Consider the following 22,821-nt stretch of genomic DNA (forward strand, 5'->3'; position numbering starts at 1 on the left):
GCTAAGTGCAGCCAATGGCCTCTCCACACACCAGCAGCCCCTCGCACCAGCAGCTTTTCCAGGGAAACCCACAGCCCAGCCGCAGCTTCCCAGGAAGCACAAGAACTGCCTTTAATATTAATATTTGCCTTTCCAATGTAAATGCAGACCCAGCTCTCCGCTCAGCACACACATCCATTCTCTTTAACAATTTGAGGTCTTAAAATATTTTTTTTCCCCTCTCTCCTAAGCTTCATCGTTAACCTTTAAGATGAAGATAAGGCGTAAGAGTTTGGAAAGGAATCAGGAGGGACCTTGGAAATGAGCCAGGAGCAGTGTTAATACTGGGCTGCACATCATATCTCTTCGGTTCTTCTCTCCCCCCAGGGTGATTTGGACTGCTCTTGACTACCACCATGGTATTACAAACTCTAATGAGGTTTGGAAAATAAGAAACCCACTGCGGCGTGGGAGAAACTAATAGAAATTGTTTTGTCTTCTCTCTATTAGCCATTAGAAGCAGAAGAAAAACAGCCACAGGCAGTGGCAGGGCTGCAATACCACCACATATTTCATATGCTGGCACTCCGACAAAGTCATTTCAACGCAGCTAATGCTCCCACTTCCCCTCTGCACCAGACCTCCCGTGTGCCAGCATGGGCTCCAGCTGCACCAGCACCCCTGTGCCAGGATCCTGAGCCTGGGGTGACCCCAGTGGTGCCCAGTGCCTGCCCAAGGTGCCCATGAAGGATGCTTGGCCAGCCCACAGCTCTACCAGCCTGGTGTCCTAAGGGACAGGGACGTGCAGGGAGGCAATGGCAGTACCCAGGCAGGGCAGTGCTTGGGGACACTTCCCATAAGCAGCAGCTCCCTGGCACTGTCAGGCAGTCACAGTATATGGAGAATTAGCTGGAATTTGCGACCACATCTGCAGAACCGTGTTTCGTGTGCGGAGTTAATTATGGAAAACCACTAACGATGTGCAGGGTGGGGTGACGGCACTTCCCAGTGAACTCACCCCTGCCGTCCTCCCAGGGAATGGCACAGCCCAGCCCCATTCCCAGGCTCAGAGAGGTGCCCTGGAGCACTTCCCACTTTGCTTCCCTCCTCCCAGCTCTGCAGCCATCGCACACGGGCTGCCTGATGACAAGTGGCAATGCCATCACACCTTCCAGATGTTCATCTGCTGCCCATGGGCACGGGCACAGCTGGTGAGTGGCACCATCCCCGGAAAGCTGGGATCAGGCACACAGGCTGCTCTGCCTGCACTGGGCTTCTTTGGCCCATGCTGGGGGAGAAATGAACCGGCACAAACACCCCGAGCTTTCATCTCCAGAAAATTGTTATTGAAGGCAGCAGCCCATGGGAGACTCCTCGCCCGGTTGCAGCCTGGGCAGGGAAAGAGCACGGCAGTGAGGAGCATTGCTGGGGCACGGGGAGGAGGGTGAGGGATGCTGGGCTGGTCCTGCCTTCCTGTGCACTCAGCCACAGCTCCAGCACCCAAGCCAGGTCACACTGCCCAGGAACCACATGCAGTGGAAGATTTAGATCTCCTGGGTTATGCCACATGCCCTATGGGTGGGATGCAACAGGGGACAGGAGGGCTCCCAGCATAGCTTGTCCACCACTTTTGAATTCAACTACTGGGGCTCAAGCCCAAACCCAGCACTTGTCTCCAGGTTTATGCAGTCAGGAATTACACCACAACCCATAGAACAGCAAATCCTCCACCTCTGGAGAGAACACTTGGGATGGGTAAGAGTAACACAAGATTTTCTGCTGCACTGAGGATTGCATCCAAGCCCTGCTGCTACCTGGGAAGCAGGTATGTCTCGACAGCTGGCATAGCTGTGGAGCACTCAGACATCCCCATGCTGGTGCCTGCTCCTGACTGCACTGCCTGGAGCAAGGATTTGCATTGCTAAGTCAATGTCAAGCTGATTTAGTCCTTGGATGGGCAATCTCCATCAACCAGTGCTGGCACTAGTGAGGAAGAGCAGTCACAGGCTGGTAGGTGTCAGCCTTGTCCCTGGAGGGGACACTGAAGCAGCTCCATGGTGTGAGTAGCACAAACCCACAGCCCATGCTAATGGTGCCCACCACAGTGCCCATAGCATGATGGAAAAACACTGCTCTCAGAGCTTAAAGTTGTGTGATTACAATTTACTGCCTCCAACCCTCCTGTCTCTCTCTCTTCTTGCTTTTCAGCTGAACATAACCCTTATTTTCATGTGTCCCAAGTGGCCCAGGAGCAGCTGCAGCCTGTGTAAGATGAGGAAGGAAGAAGCAGAAATTCCTCTCTCCAAGGCTGTCCACCACTGCAAGGCTATAAAACCAATAAGGACCCCCTGGGATGAAAGGTACTCCATAAATCTGAGCTGTTATTACAAAACCAATCTCCACCGCATCTCTTAATAATGCAGATTAACTGTGCAATAACACCAGCTATAATTAGCATCATAAAAGTCAGATATGGGAAAGGCCAGCAGGTCAGCAAGTCCATCCTGCAGACTGTTCCCCACAGCACAGGGAAGGGGGAAAACTCCTGGGTGTCTCTTCCTCATTCCATAGAATCATGGAATCATTTAAGTCGGAGAAGACCTTCAGGACCCCTGAGTCAAACCATTAACCCAGGACTGCCAAGCCCATCACTAAACCATGTCCCCGGGTGCCACATCCACATGCCTTTTCAATCCTTCCAAGGATGGGGACTGCACCACTGCCCTGGACAGACTGTTCCAGCTGCTCCTCATCACATTTGTGCTCGAGACCCTTCCCCAGCTCTGCCGCCCTTCTCTGGACAAGCTCCAGCACCTCAATGTCTTTCTTGTCATGAGAGGCCCAAAACTGAACCCAGGATTTGAGGTGTGGCCTCACCAGTGCCCAGCACAGGAGTACAATCACTGCCCTGGTCCTGCTGGCCACACTGTTGCTGGTATAAGCCTTCCTAGCCACCTGGGCACACTGCTTGCCTCTCTCTCAAACCTTTATCCTTTCCTCATGCTTGAGACTCAAGAAAAGGGTGTCAACCATCAACTTTTCACAAGGTGGACCCAGAAGACCTCACTGAACCCCCTGACAGCTGTCTGTGGGGACAGGGGTCATGGGATATGAGTCCCTGATAAGAGCAGAGCAGGGTCCTTGCAGGAGGAGCCTGTGTGCCAGCCCAGCTCCCTGATGGATGAGCATGCCCCCAGACCCTGCACCTCCCATCCCACAAGAAGCTTTCAGAGCCAGGAGACAGAACCTTCACACACACACACCTGCCTTGCCCAGCAGCATTCCCAGACTGGGATCCCACTGCCTGCTTCCACCCTGCCCAGGGACCAGCACTCCTCCTCACTGCTTCAGCAGTGAGCTAACACACAGAGCAAGCCCCAACGCTGCTGCCTTCCCCCGCCTCCTGCTTCCATCATTCTCCACAGCATAACCAGCACTTCTGCCCTCCATCCCTGTGGGCCTGGCAGCGTGGCAGTGGGAAGGGCAGGAGGAAGGGCTCCCTGCCCGGGCTCAGCTCTGCACTGCCCAATTAGTGCTGCTGCGTGGCAGGTTCCGCGTGCGCTGCGTGATGAGCTCTGGGAATGCAAATCCGAACTTGCTCCGCCGCAGCAGCAGCTAACAAGATAATGAATATTTTCATCAGCTGCAGAGAATACAAACATCTGCACAGGCACAGCCGCGCTGCTGGGGCCGGGGGAGCAGGGGTACAGTGGGAGAACAGCTCCTCAGCATCCCTCGCTGCAGGGGCGGCAGCTCCACTGCCAGGGAAAGGAAATTTCTGGTCCCCAAACCCAGCAAAAGCCCATGGGTGACACTCCATCAGCTCCAGTGGGTGCTGCTACTGTCTCTGACAGCAGTGCCTTGGCTCTAGACTGTGCCAGTGCCTGCAAGAGCTTTCCAACTCCCCCTGCCATGGACAGGGACACCTTCCACTAGCCCAGGTTGCTCCAAGCCCCGTCCAACCTGGCCTTGGACACTTCCAGGGATGGGGCAGCCACAGCTTCTCTGGGCAACTTGTGCCAGGGCCTCACCACCCTCTGATTAAGGAATTTTTTCCTAATCTGAATCTCACAATCAGGGATGTAGAATTGGTTTTGGGCTCTGGCTGCAGTGGCAGGTTCCACTCTGGCCATCCCTGTTCCTCCCCCTCCTTCTCACCAGGGCTGAGGCACAGGCTGGGAGAGGTGGGGCTCTCACAGGCAATGGTCAGACAGCAGAGACCAACCCCGTGTGAGGTTACCCTGCTGCCTGCACAGACAGGAACGAAATGGAGCAGCTCAGAGGCACATCTGGAGCTGGGATGGGGCAGCAGGAGCTGGCTCTGATGGCTGTGCCCATGGTCACTGAGTACACAGTGGCCCACTCCCTAAATCCTACCTGCACGAGGCACAGAACCAGCCTGAGAACCTCTGGAACCTCTGAGAACCTCTCTCTAAACAACCTCTATTACAAAGCACCTCTTCCACTCTGGACCCTTGCTCTGTCTTTAGGGTATCACTGGCACTACACCTGCTTTTGTTTTCTAGAAGAATAAAAAATGCTTCCAACCCAGTGCAAAAGCATGTGGCTGCAGACCACCAGCTCAAAGCCACACGATCTGTCCTCCTTTCTGGTGGGATGAGAACTTTGAAATGGAATGGGATGTAACAGTGACCCAACTGATGGAGTGGGGTGCTAATTGCATTAGTCATTTATAGAACGGAGTGATAAAATCTCACTGCTGAGCCTGCCAGCAAAGGTGTGCTCAAAGCACATGTGTGAAACCTGTTATGGGCTCTGAAAAGTGCTGTATGGACTCAAAAAGCTGCCAGGATGTTCCCAACACCAGGTTGAGAGGTGGAAAAAATGGGATTGAGGAAAATCAGCTCAGAGAGGGGCCGTTTAGAGGATGCAAAGCCACTGCGTGCGGCAGGGCCACAGCAGTCACCAGGACATCTCTGCTCTGTGGGCAGCATCCCTGGCTGGCAGCAGGCAGTGCTCCTGCACAGCACATACCAGGAGTGGAGCATCACATCCCACAACTTATCCCACCCCCACAGACCTGCTGAACTGTTCACAACCCCTTAGCTGCTACTGAGCACCACGGCGTGAGGCTTTAGCCTGGCTTGGAAAGACATCATTGCTTCCAACTAGCATGTCAGAGGCTTCAGAGTTGTGAACAGGTAATAGAATTGCAGCAACAAATAATAAAAAGAGGAATGAAATGGAAGGCAGCCACTGGAAAAGAGATCCATCCATTATCCTGGCCTGAAGGGTAATAGGTAAACAAGGCATTGGTGCACGGGCTGGTGCTGAGCTCACCAGCACAGGAATAATAAACAGTGCAATTATAACTCCTGGGCTTGGAGGTTTCAAAGAGAGGGAATCATATAGGAAAAACTCAAGTGTTAATTTAACTAGTTATAGACATTCCACGTGTGATGCTGGGGGGGAGCAGGATGTCCCCACCACGGCTGACTCGTGAGCTCCAAGCCACACACCACTAGCAAAGTCCCACTGGCTTCTCACACCCAGATGTGATGCTGTGCCCAGCTGAGCCCCCATCCCAGCCCCTGGCAGCACCCATGGGTGGGAAGGAACCAGGTGCAGCTCACATGAGGTGCAGGGGGTACGACAGAGTGGAGATGTTTCCCAAAACAGCCCTGGAAGGGATGGCGCCGAGCTGCCAGCTCACCCCGCCGTCACTGTGCTGGTTTATTAAGGGCTGAGAAGCGTCGAGGGGAAGGAGTGACAGATTTAAAATTAACTTGCCAAACTCCCCATCAATATTATGACAATTCCCTGCATCAGTTCAGTGACCTGACAGCATGAATGGAGCTGTGTGGAGGCAGAGCTGCGGGCTGGCAGCGCTTGGGGTGGGCGCCCATCCCTCTCCGTGGCACCCCATCCACCTCGAAGCTGTGCTCAGCACCACCTCCAACCTGCCCTTTTCCTTCCCCAAGGCTGGAAAGAAGCAGCAGCCCTATTTTATGGGGGGAGTGGGAGGAACAGCATCCCACAAGGACCAGTTTCCAATACTCGACACAGTACAGCATGGTATGGCACAACATGGCATGGCACCCCTGGATCCTCCAGAGCTGTTCTCCCTGGACATGGAGAAGGGAAACCACGAGGTGCTCAGCAGAGTCTATGCAGTGTGGGAGCAGGAACATGAATCCTTTCCCTCCCTCCAGCCAGCAAACAGTTTTGGCTCCTTATCTGCCCCTCAACACCCTGAAACTCCCCAGACTCGCTGCATCTCTGCTGGGAGGGAATCAAATGGGGGCTACGTGGGTATTCCCTGTGTCCTGTGGCTATGGGAAGCTGGAGCAAGAGCCAGGACCAGAAGCAGAGCCAGAGGCAGGGATAGGAAGGGACCCTGGTCAGGGCAGATGGATGCTCCTGGGGAGTGCTCTGCCCCACGTTGCTCTGACATCCTGTTTGCCATGCAGCAATAATCCAGTAAGTAAAGCTGGCTCCACAGGCAGTATTTTGGGATTTCTCCCTATTAATGGCATAAAAGCAACAGTCTGAAACTGCAAACAGCTTTTAAACAAAAATCACTATTCCCTCATGGCAAAGAGACGGCACAAAAACAGATAAAGAACGAACAAACAAACCATTTGGAAAATAATTCCTCAGTGATTTGGGAACAGCACAGAGTTTGGGCTCTGCCCCACCGTGAGGCAACAGGGGGAAAATCGCTCTAATCTAGTCTTTAGTGAGCTGGATCCGCTGCTGAGCCTCCCAGCTAGACTGGAAGGTGTGACTGGAATAGATCAGCTCCAGTCCCATCTACTTATTAACACCACACAGCATTTTGTCTATGAGAAGAACCTTTTTTAAAGAAAGCAGAGGGGGGCCCAGAAGAAGGTGGCTCTGAATGTGCTTTTGGCTCAGTGGTGGAAGGAGCAAGGAGGGGGTTTGATGTGTGATGGAAAATCCCTCCTCTCACCCCTCCCAAAGCACCCACAAGGGACCACACAGGAGAAGCAACACTGGAGGAGTGCTTTGATTTAAATCCTTGTAATAAAACAGCAGCAGCAGCACTGACATGGGGCACTCCTCTGAGTAGGAACCTTGATGCTGGCATGTCCAACAGATCACCCCAACCTCCACAGAAATAATTAGTGGTTATTAAGACACTTCAGTACAGAACATGGTGTCCACAGAGCTCCTAACTCCTGGTGGCTGAGCTGCAGGGAGGCTGTGGTGATCACATCCTGCTGGCCTGTGGCTTCATTGTCACTGATGGATGGGGAAAGGGTCCTTGGCAACAGCACAAAGGGACACAGGAGCAGGGACAGGCTCTAGGCAACACAGTAAGTTGTTCCATCAGTGCTGGTGTCTATATGGAGCACATGTAGTGCAGCAAGAACCAGTCTGCCTGCTGCCCAGCCCTGCTGTGGGTATATTCTGGCTGGTCTCAGCAGCCAGTATCTACTTCCTCCATCCTTCTCTTGGGCATTCCCATCTCCTCAGTCACACCACTGAAGTCCCTGGGTGCTGCCTGACCCCCCTTGCATAAAATGACATCGGTTACAAGGGAAAAACCAAAATCTGAGGCAGCGTGTTGGTCTGAGGTCTGGGACCTCCCAAGGTGTGCAGCTCTCCCACTGCCAGCCTGCTGTGCTGCATTCCCATGTCCATCCTTACTCTGCATCCTGAAGGTTCCTGCTGCACATCCCCATCCTCTTCAGCTGGTCAGACACACTAAAGCTGTTGGTGCTACCCCTGCTACATCCCAGTGAGTGCCAAGCATGGTCAGGAGGGTGTCAGAGGATGGGCCAGGCTTGGTGGGGCCAAACAATAGGTCAAGAGACAATGGGCAGAAGCTGATGCCCAGGAAGTTCCACCTGAACATGAGAAAGAACTTCTTTACTGTGCAGGTGACCGAGCACTGGAACAAACTGCCCAAAGAGGGTGTGGACTCTCCCTCACTGGGTTATTCAAGGACTGTCTGGACACAGTCCTGTGCCATGTGCTCTGGGATGGCCCTGCTTGAGCAGGGAGGCTGGACCAGATGCCCCACTATGGTCCCTTCCAACCTCACCCAACCTGTGATTCTGTGTGACCACACAGCCACCAGAAGGACAGAGACTCCAATCAGTGCTGCAGTCCCTCAGATTGCAAAGACACCCCCCTGATCCTATTGGGATGGAAATTCTGTGGTAACTGATAGGTGTTGCCCAGGCCAGGGTGTGTGAGGCAGCTTTTCCCAGCACAAAGACTCCCTCCCAACACCATGCTGATATGCCTGGCAAATCCAGAATATCCTATTTATTAAAGACACTGAAGATGCGGCGACATGGGAAGCAGACACCATTCAAAGGACTGTCACATCTGCATAGCTAAAGGATCCCAGCAGTTATAAATCCCTCTAAAATACTCAGCCCCTTGTTCTGATAGCAGGTTCTTGCTCCTACTTTGCAGAAACAGGCTTTTAATCCCTGGTATTAGGCAGCTTCCTGCTATGTTTCAAATGCACCAAATTAAGGGCTTCTCTAACAGCTGGTGTCTTAATGCTCAGAGAGGTTCTTGAATATCTATGAAAATCAGAGGCAAATTACATCTTTTAGTTAATAATTTCTTCTCCATTAACCTCCTTCTCTTCCCTTGTTAAGAGATGATGTAATGGTGCTTCTACGGCGTAACCCACCGACACCCTGGGCAGCCTGGCCGTGGGGAAGGACACTGTGCTCTGGGAACTGAGCCCTCCTCATCCCTGCCTGCTGCCTCTGGAGCCGACAGCCTACATTCAAATGGGAAAGGGCAGCTGTCCTGACCTCCCAAGCTGCTGGAAGTATTTCTGGAGAAAGATGTGCTGCCTCCCTCCAGGCTCTGAGCTCAGCCGAGCCAGTTCATCGCACGCTACACTCTGCACCACGTGGGCAGCTTTTCAGGTTGCTCTTGTTTCAGACCTGCTTTCCTCTGACCCTCACAGCTGTTATACCTGGGACTAGGACACTGAAAAATCCTGTTTGGGACAGCAGGTTGTGCAAAGAACTTGGCTGGCACTGTGCAGCCACTCACTGGGAAAAGTTTCCCCACACCTCGGCCATATCCCATCCAGCATGTGGGAAGGAGGATGGATCACTAACAGCCCTTTCTTTTAGCCACAAAACCTGTCAGGCAGAGCCCCAGGGGCTTTGGGCTCTGGCCCCTGGAAGATACCATCCTAACACCTCAAGTGTTTAATCCCAAGGGCAGCTTCAGCACAAACCACTCCTGATCCAGCCCTGCACTGCCCAAACCCACCATCCCCAGGAAACTTGGAGAAGCCAAGGATAAACCATCCCCAGGATAAACCCAGGATAATCCCCCAGGATAAACCAACCCCACAGACAACCTTGTGTGCTTTCCAGCTGGGATTTATGAGGACAGGGGATGCATTTGCTACCTGGAAGCGACAAAACATCCCTTAGACACACCAGCTCCTGGAAAACTTCATCTCTGCAGCCCTGGCTCTGCTCTGATGGACACACTGATGCTTGTAATGTGTGAGGGAGAGAAAGCAAAGAGGAGTCCAGTGGGAAAATTGCCTTTGTGTCCTGTCAATTCTCACTTCCAGCAAAGGCTGAGGCTCTGCTGGCTCTAAGCACTCCACTGGCTGCGGCTTTCTCGGCACCTCTGTGCTGATGGAGCTTGTAATGCTTCTGTCACCAAGACAGCAGAAGGCCAGAGTTCAGCCTGAATCCACAGCCAGGAAAGCTTTGCACTCAGCTGGGGAAGAGCACCCAGCAAAACTCTGTGGTCAGCAGGGGTGAGCACCCACAGCTCCAGCTAAAATTGGAGGCAGCAATGAGGTCTCTGTGCCCAAACAGGAAAGAAACGCTCAGTGCAGGTGCTGGGCAGGGAAGAGCCATGTCTGGGTGGGATGTGAGCTGGAGTCTTTCCTGACTGTGGTCAGTGCTGCTGCTTTCAAACTCATACACCCACCCTGCCTTACACCTGATCAAAATGCAGTCAGGAGAACTGAAGAAAAACAACTAAATAACTCATTGTCCAGCCCTGAATTCAGCAAGCTCTCCTCTGTGAGCACTGCAAGGTGAAGGTATTTACCTCCAGCTCATTTACATTATTTATCATGCTATATCCACAGCTCCTCCCAGTGCTGTAACGGGGACATTGAATAAAACCAGCTTGCATAGGCTGAAAATATGCCAAAGGAAATGCTCTTTCCTCCTACAGCAATTAAACGTTGGAACTCATTGTCACAGGATATTGCAGAGATGAAAGACATCAGTGTTCAGAAAGAGATGAGGCAACACTACTGAGAAAAGCCCCAAAACACAATTAAACACTCATCTGATGAGAGATACACTGGCCCAGGAGGGTCCTCTGTTGCTGCCTGTGGGAAGTATGAGCAAGTAGGAAAGCCATAGATGCTTATTGTCCTCTTGTTCTCTTCCCCTAGTGAGCATATCAGAGATGCTGCCTTTGTACCACTGGACCTTAGTCCTGTCTCACCATCCTGCTGTTCCCAAGACTAGGAGAAGAACCAGGACATACCTGAAAGTCATTTGGAACACCTGGCCTTGGTTGACATGCTGGGTCCTATTGTTATAGCCATGGAGCATCTCCCCAAAAAGGGTGTCGTTGAACTTGGCATCCGACTTCAGGCACTTGGGGCCCTCACAGATGTCAGAGAGCATCAGGCAGGACTTCCCATCTGGGGCCAGCTTGTATTCCTCCACGCACCTGAGGAGCACCACAAGCTACATGAGATAGGCCAGGCACAGAGCATCCCACCCCACGAGCCTCTGCCAAGCCCAGCCAAGCACCACCAACACCTGCAGCAGCTGCCTGGGCAGGAGAAGGGGTCACAGAGCTCAAATCCTCTGCCCAGGCTGGGATGGGTGACCAGCAAACAAGCACATGGTTCCCAATCCTCCTCCCTCCTCCAGCAGCACAGCCCCATCTGCTTGCAGCCAGGTTGGGTAGGGCTGTGAGCACCCTGGTCTAGTGCAAGATGTCCCTGCCCGTGGCAGGGTGGTTGGAAAAGACAGTCTTTAAGATCCCTTCCAACCCAAACCATTCTGTTTCCATGCTGTCCTGCCTGGAGCTGCCCCTGCACTGGAGAGCAGAGCTGAGCCCACTGTGCATCTGCTGCTCAGGTACAAACATTCCCCAGGCCACAGCAAAGCAAAACCAAGCTCCTGCCCCTTTTTCCACCCAGCAGTGCTCTCCTGCAAGGAAGCAGCTCCAGCATGGCTGCTCCTTTGGTCCTTGATCCCACTTTCAAGCACATTGTGGGTAAGGTGCACACGCTCACCTTCAACAGACAGGAAGGGAAACTGAGGCAGGCAGCAGGGATGTGATTTAACTGCAGACACTGGAAACCTCAGTGGAATATTTTGTATATGTGCTTAACTTGCCTCCCTCCTCCTCCTCTTCCTCCAGCTCTTTTCCCAGCATTGTGGCTCCCAGCTGACAGGGAAACCTCCGTTCCCCGCCTGCCCCTTCCTCCCCTTAGCCACAGCACTCTGCTAACACCACTGCCACCTCCATCCAGGCTTGCTTCCCCCTCCCATTGCTCTGCTGCATTTTACTGCTGCAAGTGAAACTCCCACCCGTCTGTCGCACTTTTCCTTGCCTGCTCCCTAAGTGCAGCTCAGTCTTGAAAAGGGATTATGGGAAAAAAAAAAAAAGAAAAGAAAACCTGGGAAACAGTCTCTGTCCTTGGGGAACGGAAGACTGAAATGCATGGGCATGGATGGGGACCATAGAGTGTCCCAAGGTTTTCTAGATTCTCCCTAAAAAGGATGCCTATATGGATTTCCAACCGTTTCTGCAGGCATGGAACAGGCAATGTGCTCTCTCTTGGTGACTCAACCACTCTGTGCTGCTAAACAACAATAAAAAAAAGAAGGTAGTGGAGGAAAAAAACCCCAACAATCCAGCAAAAAGGGATAAATAAAGGAGAAGCTGGCACAGGCAAAGCTCCCTGTGCTGCTCTTCCCAGGCAGCAGCCAGGGCTGCACAAGGTCTCTGCTGCACTTGCAGCATCGAGACTTGACAGGGTAACCCCTTTGAGTTAGGAATTTGCTCCCCCTCTTGCTTGTGGGCATTTCCTTTCCAAAAGGGCTCCTTTTCCTCTTCTTCACCTAATCCTTCCCACTGGGACGTGAAGGGTCCTGGGTGTGCCTGAATGTGTTAACCAGCCATGGGATGCAGCCAGCAGAGCCAGGGTGGGCAATGGATGGCTGCAGCTGTGCAGCATAAAGCCAGATAATCACTGAGCTCCTTTTAGAGCACACTGCAGCCAGGGAGATCTTCCTGAGAGAAAATGCTAAATTGTGTAGGATTATAGGATCCCGGCCAAAATCAGGGATGAAACTCTATTTTAAGAGAGGCACAGAGGAGGAAAAAAATAATAAATTTAAGTAGTGTTTTTTAAACAAATCCTCCATTTTCCCCCTCCAACACACAATGTATAATTTTTGGGTCCCTTCACGGTGAGTCACAGATCAAACTGTACCATCACACAGTGGGGGAGAGGAGGAAGGTGCATCTGCTCAAACTGCTCCTCACACTTCCATACACTCCTGCCCACAGGCAAACCAGGTGCCTTTATTCCCTGCTGGAATTCAGCTCCATATACAGCCTTTTTCTTGGATGCCCAGCTCCGCTGCTGGGCATGCTGGGTTGGGATGGGTGGCACAGGAAGGTTGGCAGGGATGGAGAAGAGGTTATTTATCTGCTAGTGGGAGAAGCAGGAGCCTTGGAGGGGACTCACCCACAGAACATGAAGATGGTGCTGGACGAGGGGTCGTGGGGCAGAGGGAGGGTCTGCTGGAGACAGAGCTGCTCACAGCCCCCGTTGAAGCCATCTGAGCAGTCGATCCCTTTGGAGTAGTCGTAGCAACCGGTGCCATCCTTCATGGGTCGGAGGTCCTCGGGGCACTGCAGCAAGAGAGGGACAAGGCAAGGTCACCCATGGGTCCTCACCTACCCTGGAGCCCCTGCCTGGTGGGTGCCCTCCCAGAACACAGCCCATCCAAGAGCCAGTGCTGCTGAACTCAGTTTACACCTAAAGGAGATGAGTTTGTCCTGAGTGATGGATGGGGCAGCCCCACGGGCCCTGCATCACCTTGCACAGCCTTTGGGAAAGGGGCAAGGACCATGGAGCAAGGACTTGGTTGCTGCCAAAGCCTTGCTCCCCATCCTCCCTCCAGAGGAGGGTGAATCCCTGAGGCAGTGAAATCACACAGCCATGAAGCCTCAGGCCAGTGTGGGGCAAAGCACAGTGTGACAACCCTCTGGGTTTGCTACCTGTTCCTCCGAGACTCAGAGGAGTCCAGTGCAACCCAGAAAAAACACCTCAACACCTGTGACCAACCCAGAAAACCACCTCAGTGCTCAGGAAGGATCCAGAAAATCATCTCAACCCACGCCAGGCAGGCCAGCAAGTGTGGCCTTGGTATTATCTTCAAAAGGATCTTGCTGCCTGCTGTGGGCAGGACCAGCCCATGGCAGAGCGGGACTGGGGGCAGCCAGGATGGCATCCCAGGCTCATCAGTTTTCCACAGCCAAGGTAACCATGCCGAGTCACATAAGCTGGAGATCTGGCTCTAGTTTTTAATTCCAGCTCCCCAGCTTGTTTTCCTTGCCCCAAAAGAAAAAAGCAAGTGGGTGGCAAATGCCATCGATAAATTGTCATCCAGATTAAAGCACTATTCCACCTGCATTATTTATCCTTTTTTGCCAAACACACACGCACACAAACAACAACAAAAAGGCCAGTCCTTGAAAAAATACATAAATCTTGTCTAGAAGCAGCTCACAATTAAAAATGCATTATGGAATTTCTTGAAGATGAGTTAGACTGGAGCTTGCATAGGTAGTGATGAAGGCAGGTTATAAATGTCCTCTGTCAAGCAGAAGAAAGGTTATAAAACCTCTATACTTCGTGCTTAAAAAAGAAAATCAATTTTCCATGTGAGCAAAATGCTGTATATATTAATAAAAGTTCAGAAAACCCTGGACCCTGTGCTCACCAATACAGGCAGGGTCCTGACAGGAGATGGGCTGCTGAACCACACTTAATCTTGGCTACTCAAGAAGCAAACTGCCCATGGGGGAGAGCAGAAAGGGGCTTTAAGGAGTCCTGGCCCACCCTGAGCAATCAGAGTCCTTGAATTTTTCAGACTGGAAGGGACCTTAAAGCTCATCTCATTCCAACCCCCTCTGCCATGGGCAGGGACACCTTGCACTACCCCAGGTTGCTCCAAGCCCTGTCCAACCTGGCCTTGGACACTTCCAGGGATGGGGCAGCCACAGATTCCCTGGGCAACCTGTGCCAGGGCCTCACCACCCTCACAGGGAAGAATTTCATCCTAATATCTATTTTAAGCCTATCCTCCTTCAGTTTAAAATCATCACCCCTTGCCCTATCCTGCTAAAAAGTTTGTCCCCATCTTTCTTGTAGATGAGCCGTTTCTCTCCGCCTCCTACAAATCCTGTGACATTTTCTTATGGCAGCAGCACCAAAGCTGCTTCTGCCCTGTCTGCAGCAACTGTGATGTCTTGACCTCTGTGCCAGTCATCCCTCAGACCCCACAATGCCTCCCATGCCCTCAGCTCTGAAGCTCAGGTGGACATTGCAAACCTCAGCACCTTCCCTGGGGACAACAGGTAAGGTGGGAAGGGAAGGCACAAGGCTTTTCCAACCAAAGGATCTTGGCAGTAAAAGGCTCTGGAATAGGATGCTGCCCATCTCTGCAGAGCAGTCAGGATTCCAAAGACACAGTTTAGGAATCAGTAGCCCTGACCAGGCAGGAAGCAGCAGAAGACAGGGGAGCACGAAGCTTTCCAGCTGCACGTACAGAACAACGATGAAGGAGGAGGAGAGGACACTTAGAACAATCTGTGCTTTTCACTGCCTGGGAAATAGGATCAGGATAAGAGTGTCTGTGAATCTGCAGATACAACACTTCTCTCCTGTGGTCTCCTCTGTGTCTGCTGGCCCTGCTGTAAGAAGCAGGGCTGTGTAAATTGGCAGAGAGGAGGCATCTCCCTGGAGGACACGGAGGGCTGACTGCAACAGCATCTTCTGCTCCACGGCACCACATCCACGTCTCTGCTCCTCTTTTGACAGGGACTGGGGGGGGTCCAGGGCTCTGCTCAAGCACCCTCAAGCTCCCAAGGGACCTTCCAGGGTGCTGAAGGCAACTGGATGGGACTGTAAGTCAGCAGGAGCTGCAGGACCACAGCCAGAGGATCAGCCACGGCTTTTCTGAGCTGTCACTTTGAGTTCTCGCCTTGGCACTGATCCATGTGCTGAGCTCAGCATCTTCCCCAGCCCACAGAGGAAGAAGATGGCTCTTTCCCTGGGACTGGGTTAGTGGGTCACCAAAGCCTTCCCTCCCTTAGCCTTGCTCTGCTCGAGGCCACCCTTGGGATATTCCTCCAGTTTTGGCTTTCAACCACCACAAAACCTGTTTCCTTTCAGCTTGTAATTAAGCATCCTAATACACATTAATTAGAGCAGGCAAATAGCTCAGCACAACATTTGCAAAAGAAAGCACCTCCTCCCCTCCACATCCACCCCAGCTCTGAGCAGACCCAGCTCTCCAGCCAGCTCTGTGCCACAGCACAAAGCTCTCCACGGACAGAAAGCTGTGGGAGCCAACACACAAATACAGGATGTGTCCCTGCACTGTGGGGCTGGGGAATACAAAGATGCCAGGGACAGCAAACCAGGGGATCCAACAAGCTCAGCAACCAGTGCCAGCTTGCAAAACCAACAGGAGAGGCAACAGCACCCCCTGCACGGAGGGGTTTGCACAGATGAACAGGTGAACGGGGCAGTTGTGGGTACAATAAATCATAGAATGGTTTGAGTTGGAAGGGACCTTATAAATCATCTGGTTCCAACTCCTCTGCCATGGGCAGGAATGGCACCCACAAGGCCAAGTTGCTCAAAGCCCTGTCCAATTTGGCTTTGAACACTTCCAGGGATGGGGCAGCCACAGCTTCTCTGCACTAATAAAGCTTTTTAGCAGATCTCCCTGCCTCTGGAGTGGAGGATCTCCCATCAAGATCCCACCAACAGATCAGAGTAGGGCAAAACCAAAGCCCATTTGGGTGCAACTATGTTCTTGCCCACAGGAGTCAGAAATGACCCAGGAAGAAGCTGGTTTCTGCTAAGCCTCTCCCTGGGCTGTGCTGGGAGTCAGTTCGGGCTCCTGGTTGGCCTTACAAAATCAGCACTCACCTTATGTTCGCTGAGCTTTTGTAAAGGAGCACATCTGTTCTTGCTGACATTGATTTGCCTGGCTTGGGCAGCAGAGAACCAATAATTATGGTGAGTTTAAATCAATCCCCCATCAATTTAGCTGCAGTTCAATTTGCGATCTGCCTTGGCAGTGACACAGGACGGGGGGCTGTGTTGGAAAATGATTAGAAAATCAATAAGCAACTCTGTCAATAGTTCTGTCTGGGCGATCAGGGGTGGCACGTCCCTCCCTGGTGGGAGGAAAGCTGGCAAGACGTGGTGCCCCAGCAGGTTCTGGTCATCTACTTGTGCATGCCCCTCATCAGGATACAGGATGGATCCTACACACTGTTAGCCAGCAATTCAAAAGAAAAAGCTGTTTGTGGTTTACCCTGTTAGACCCACACTGCTTGGGTTCACTTCCAATTCCCAGCCCATCTTTCATCCATAGATCTGACCAGCAAAAATATCTCAGAGCTTGGGAAGAAGGTCTGCTACTTAATCCATCCTACAGAGAGGAACAGAGATATAGGGAGAGACTCCAGCTCATGGTCTGCTCTGAAATGCCAAGGAGAAGCTGTTACCACACAAATGTAATTCCACTGCCTTGCAAATCCACTCCGTCTATGCAGAATTGAACTGATTTCTCTGCGACAACAGACAGCCCTGAAAATTGCTCTTGGCATTGGGAAAGAAAACTTAGTTTGTCGTCGTGCTGTGCACTAGCACTGACAACACAGATCCTGCAGGCTAAATGCAACCCACAGCTCCAAGGCCTGGACCCTGCTGCTGCCAGTGGAGCAGGAAAGGGATCAGCAGCAGCTCCACGTGGTTTGGCTGATGGCACAGCCAGGCAACAGCCCCATTCCCTCCCATCCACGCCAGGCAGAGCATCCAGGTCCTTATTCCTGTGACTGCAGTCAGCAAATGAATTCTGAGTACACACAGGGAATGGATGTGCTGAATAAGAAGTGCTATTTTTATCTAGGTTTTTTTTCTAGAAACATGCTTTTTTCCCTTTTAAATGACATCTCCAAGGTGACATGGAGTGGCAGATCTGGCAGGACCTGCTGCCACATGCCTGCAGCCGCCCCTGGGAATACACCAGATCCAGCCTCTCTGCTACACAGGGCTGTGGTCTGGAATGACATGGGATACCTGTGCCCATTGCTGTCCCCCCATCACAGCATGTGGAACCACGTGGCCTCCTGCCACCAGGACTGGGCTCCTCTGCCCACCACCACCGTCCTCAGCATGGCCAGAACAAACACAACAGGAGGAGGATCATCTTCAGGAAAGAATGCAAGCACATGACAGAACCTGTACAAGGTTGTGCCTTAGGAAAATAAATATCTGGGCAAGACCATGCTCATGTTAGGTAAAAAAAAAAAAAAGAGCCTTTGCTCACTTTCTCGTTTACAAAGCTCATTAGCAGCGAGATGGGCGAGGGGGTCACTGGAAGTAAAATCATCACTGACACAGATCCCCCAGACGAGAGCACACCAGCTCTCCATCTGAGCTGCCTGCCAGAGCTGCTCAGCTCAGCTCCTCGCTTCCATTATTAAGTTTAAAAAACCAGAATATTTAATAAAGTGTTTCTGTAGAGAGTAAACTGCCCTTTTTGTTATTCCACTGTTTTCTCAACAACAGCAGCCTTCTTGTCAGAAACTTCTGAGCCAGGGTGCCAGAGGTGATGCTCTGGGCACAGATGAATCTTAATCCCCCCTGGCTCTTAGAATTACACAGAGAAGCTGCCACCAAACCCTGCTCCCAGAGCTGCTCCAGGTACCACATGGTCATGCCTGGATGCATCCAGAGGTGAAATCCAGGACTCCAGCCCCGTGCAGCCGCAGCACCACCAGCCTGAGGCTGCACAAACAGCTGGTGGCCCAGTGCCACAGAGCACCAAGTGCCATGTCCAAACGCCCTAATGACCCCCTTTGTGCCAAGGCATCCTCACTCCTCACCGAGGAACCTCCTCAGCATGAGACAAAAACATTAATCCGAGGCACTGCCGAGGTACAACCAAGTGCCAGCATTTTAATGAGCTCCTGACTACGCACTGGCATGTATTTATTTGCTTGTTGGTGCTTAGAAATGATACAAGTGCAGTAAACCCCTCTGTGTCCATCTCAGCATATTCTTTGATCCTGTGACATATATATATATATACATATATTTGGACAATTCTAGCTTATTCTGCCTTCACCATCTTGGCCCAGGAGGCCCCCACCAAGCAACGCTCCTCAGCAGCAGCAGGACAGAGCGTGGCTATACACTGCCCAGTCTCTGTGGGTGAGATTTATCCCTCCTCTCCCCATATTTTGATCAAATGTGGCCAAAAGCTGGTTGCTAAAGCACTCTCCAGTGCTACCCCTGCCTCACCTCCTCGGGGCAGCGTTGTCCTTGCCACCCCCAGCTGTGACAGACCCCTTCCGACACCCCACTGCGGGGGAATGTCCTTCCCAGAGGGAAACATTACAACAGTTTTCTGAAATAACAGTCATTATCTTCCCACTCTTTCCCCCCCCTCCCTCCTTTTCCCCTGCTTCTTTTTCCCTTTAAAGATCATCAATCATTACTTTAGCCTTAGAAAAATCAAACCCATCTGTCTTCCAGGCTCCTGAGCACACGCTGCGATAGCTTGTGTTCCTCAGCCTGGTCCTCCTGTGACAGAGGGATGGGGGATCCGTGGAGGAGACCAAAGCTCTGGGCAATGAGGCAGGGTCTCCTTGCCTCTGGCCACCACACAGCTCCCAGGGACCCTTCTGGGGAAGTCCCTATGTGTATGTCTGCATCTCAGTTCCGAGTGAGATGGATTTGTTTGAAGCAGCTGGTGGGATGCCATGCACACAGATAGAAGTGTTCAAAGCTCCTGGAGCAAGGAAATCAGGCCAATGGAAACCCTTCCACAAGTCACTGACTGCTAATTTTTGAGGTGTTCAGGCATCTCCTGCCCATTGGGACATTTCCCTTCCTAGCCACGGCAGAGGCTGACACCTCCAAAGACCTCCAGGAAACCAGAAATACAACCCCTGCCCCATCTGACATCCAGGGTACAGCCCAGCCACAATACTAGACACCAAATCCTATAACCTGACCCAATCCCAAAGCCCCAATCCAGCTGCAACCACAACACATGAAGCACCCCAGTCTGCTGGGGAGCAGAGGGACAAGGGCTGGTGCCAGCCAGGCCCTCAAGAATGCCTCTGAAAAAGCCAACACTGGAGAAAACGGGGCTTTTATCCCCCAAAGCAGTTCTTCCCCACTCAGGCAGAGACTTCCAGCCCAGCTTGGTGCTTCCTGAGCTATTCCACTTGCTTTTAAATTCAACCACTTGCCCACATGGTGCAAACCCCCTTTGCAGCACTGAAAGCAAAGGTAGGTGGGTAGTGGCTCCCACCCGCTGCCAGTACCAACCCCAACAGCCTCTGCCACCCTTTCCTCCTCTCCCCTCCTCAAATCCCATTTTAAACACAGTTTTTTTACCTGGATAATTGAGATAAATCCAAACCCGTAGGCTCCTTGGAGGGGGGTTTGCTGTTGAGCTCAGGGGGGCTTCTGCTTCCAACCACAACGTGCATAAGGAATCTCTCCTGCTCCAGGGAGCCAGGAAAAATTTTAAAAGGATTAGAAGAGACTGGTTTCCTCCTCATCTCCCTCCCTGGTGTGTGCATCTCTGCCATAATTAGCTAGGTGCCTCACAAGGCAGGGACGAATGAGTTTTTATTTTTCCATGAACAATTGTCTGTCAGAAAAATGCAGATTTGATGAAGCTTAAGTGCTTTGTGGGATTCCATCAATTACATCTCAAAACTCATTGGGAAATTAGGAGAGCATTTAATTTCGACAAGGTTGAAATGTTTTGGTTTCCATTGCCTAATTTTGTTTTTGTTACAGGCTGTACACCGGGATAAAGCAATGTAAAACATAAAGCTCCAGATGATAATGTTGAAATTAAATGTTTCCCCCTCCTTCATAGAAGGGAGATGTTTTGAACCAAAATATTCTGGAATTTTCACATATGTGAGGGATTTCTGCACAGCATTTTGTTTTGGGCTGAAAGTGCCAAATGTGCCACTTCCCCACAACAAAAGTTCTCAGCATCACCCACATCATTTCAAAGCATCTCCCCATGGTCCTCAAGCCACCCCTGGGTGGAAGGCTGGAAGGAAGAGACCAGAGCAGCAGCACCTGCCCTGATCCTTCACTTCTAATCCCATTTCTCCCCGAAACGGTTACACTCCTAAATTAAGCCACTTCTCTGCCCTGCTCCTCAGCAGCTGAGGAACAGCCCAGCATTCTGATGTGGAAGAGAGCAAGAGAAGGATTAGCTCCACACAGGCTGTGCTAAGGCTTATACACCTGTGTGGACTATGCCAAATTTCTCTTCCTTCTGTGTCTAAAAAGGCTGGGACCAACACAGCACTGGTGTCACCCTGGGCCACAACTCCATTAAGTGACTCTCTGGTAGATGCTCTTCCTGCTGAGCCAGGCAAAATCCCTCCTGCCTGGCAGGCTGACCCCGTCACCATGGGAAGGAACAGCTCACATCGTCCTTGGAGGCAAACTATACTGTTTTTCTCGCTCAAATTAGAAATAAATCTTTGCCAGAGGAACCTGAGCCTGTGAGAGAGGAGATCAGCAGGATTTCACATCTGTGCAGAGCGGCAGCACCCACCACCTGGGCTGGGCAGACTCTCCTACCTCTTGCCAGCACCTCTCCCAAGGTGGGATGGATCCTGGAGCACAGCAATGCTATGAGCCCTTCCACACCCACCTGCAACAGCCCTGGCCTCTGTGGCACTCTCACCTGACTTAAAGAACTAACTCACCAACATCTGCAGGCACCACAGATGTCGCAGAACCATCAGACCACACCACCTGTTCCAGAAAAGCCACTCATGCCACAAGGAAACAAGGGGCTAGTTCTGTCACTGCCTTGGCACGGGATCCTGAGCTGCCTTTCTCATGCCCAGCTGGGCAGCTCCTGCCCTCCTGCTTCTCCAGGTCATCCTCACAGTGATGAGACCTCATCCTGAGAGGTACCACGGGGCTCAGACACACACCTTCCCTGCACACCTGTAGATGCTGCTGCCTCCTCCCACAGTGATGCAAACGTGCACCGGGAGAGAACCGACCACCTCCTCGCCCAGCTCGTGTGCTAAAGCCAAAGCTTCCTTTCCTCGGGGGAAAAAAACCTTCAGCCCTCTTATTTTCCTGGGGCTGCAACCCTGCCTTTCCAGGCTTATAAGTGCACAAGGCCATGGGGCAGCAGATGCAAGCGACCCCCCTCCTCTTTGGGTGGACAAGAAGACTGGCACCAGCGAGCAAAACCGAGCTGAGAGACAGGTGGGGAAACCCTGAATTTAAGCCATGATGCAGGTGTTTCCTTCAGTCTCTCAGGGCCAATTCTCAGGTTTTCATCTCAAATTACAAATCACCAACACCTGAGTGTCAAGCACTTCCCCCTCCTTCTGCATCCTCCCCGGAGGCTGCACAGCTACCACCGTGCCAGTAAAAGGGATCAACAACACACAGTCCTTTACAGGCAACAATCTCACTTATTCCTCCAGCACAGTTTTTCCTGGTTTGCTGTGATCCCTGCAAGACTGTATGGAACAGACACTGGACTTGCAGAGCTACCAGATTCAGAGAAGCTCACTGGGATTTTATTTTCTTGGGCAATGCCCGTAGCTTCCACAGATCCAACAGCAATTCTAGGGTGCAACAAGGAAAAGCAGCATGGAAATAGGTCTTCTAGAGCTTGGGGATTGTTTGGTTATGTTAGGGCTCAATGGCAAGGCTCCAGTTAGTGATGCCAAGGTCTTACCAAGGTTACAACTCATACTTCAGCAACCTGGTCTAGTGGGTGGCATCCCCGCCCATGGCGCGTGAGGGGGTTAGAACTAAATGATCTTTAAAGTCCCTTCCAACCCAAACTATTCAATGATTCTATGATTAAAATTACCCCAGTAAAAGGCCTCCGACAAGAAAAGAACTGCAGAAACCCTTTATGCACTCATGCCATCTACTGGGTACACGTAAAACTAACAGAAAATCAGGAGATGAGGGGGGAAAACGGTCCCATGGGAAGTGGAGGATGGCAGCAGGGGAGCTGCCACCCTTCCCAGTGGGGACCTCCCTGGAGAGCCTGTGGGGTCTTCCAGGTGACACCTTGAACGCAGGATTTTAAGTGAGCAAAGCAACATCCTGCTTTCTCCTTCCTCAGCCCAAGGAGACTTTGCTCAGCCAGATGAGCTGCGAGCAATCCGCCCTCGACATTTCAACCGAGACCTTTTAAGACCAAACAATTAGGTAATGGCAGAGCCCACGCCACTAAAAACCCGGAGATAAATGCATCCCAGTCCTCGCAGAATTACTGGAAGCTGTATTAAGGGCATGAAGGAACTGGTAACAGATGATGATTATATATAAAAGGAGTAAGAAATCTTGGAGATTTGTGCTGCTCCCTGGTTGAGCCGCTCGGCTCCAGCTCTGTGGTGTATTAATTGCTTACAAGGCTGCATGTATATTTTATGCTTAGTACCTGCCTGGAACATTTGTTGGATTTAGCCTTGATTGATGAACCACTGATTATATACTTCTGTGGTCCTCAGCAAATTAATAAACTGTTGACTGGT

At 51.7% G+C, this 22,821-nt stretch overlaps 1 protein-coding gene across 1 annotated transcript in view; it reads right to left on the reverse strand.

The window, feature by feature from the left end:
- The window catches only part of LOC113982001 (astrotactin-2), a 211,205-nt gene that overhangs the window by 76,077 nt on the left and 112,307 nt on the right, over nt 1-22,821 (reverse strand). The window contains exons 12-13 of the mRNA XM_039380540.1: nt 12,698-12,864; nt 10,471-10,659 (exon numbers count right to left, since the gene is read on the reverse strand). Of these exons, the coding sequence (XP_039236474.1) occupies nt 10,471-10,659; nt 12,698-12,864 (356 nt within the window). The remainder of the gene's footprint in view (nt 1-10,470; nt 10,660-12,697; nt 12,865-22,821) is intronic.

This window comes from Pipra filicauda, unplaced genomic scaffold (assembly GCF_003945595.2).
Source record: "Pipra filicauda isolate LSUMZ 115617 unplaced genomic scaffold, ASM394559v2 scaffold198_size2598500_pilon, whole genome shotgun sequence".
Lineage (NCBI taxonomy): Eukaryota > Metazoa > Chordata > Aves > Passeriformes > Pipridae > Pipra > Pipra filicauda.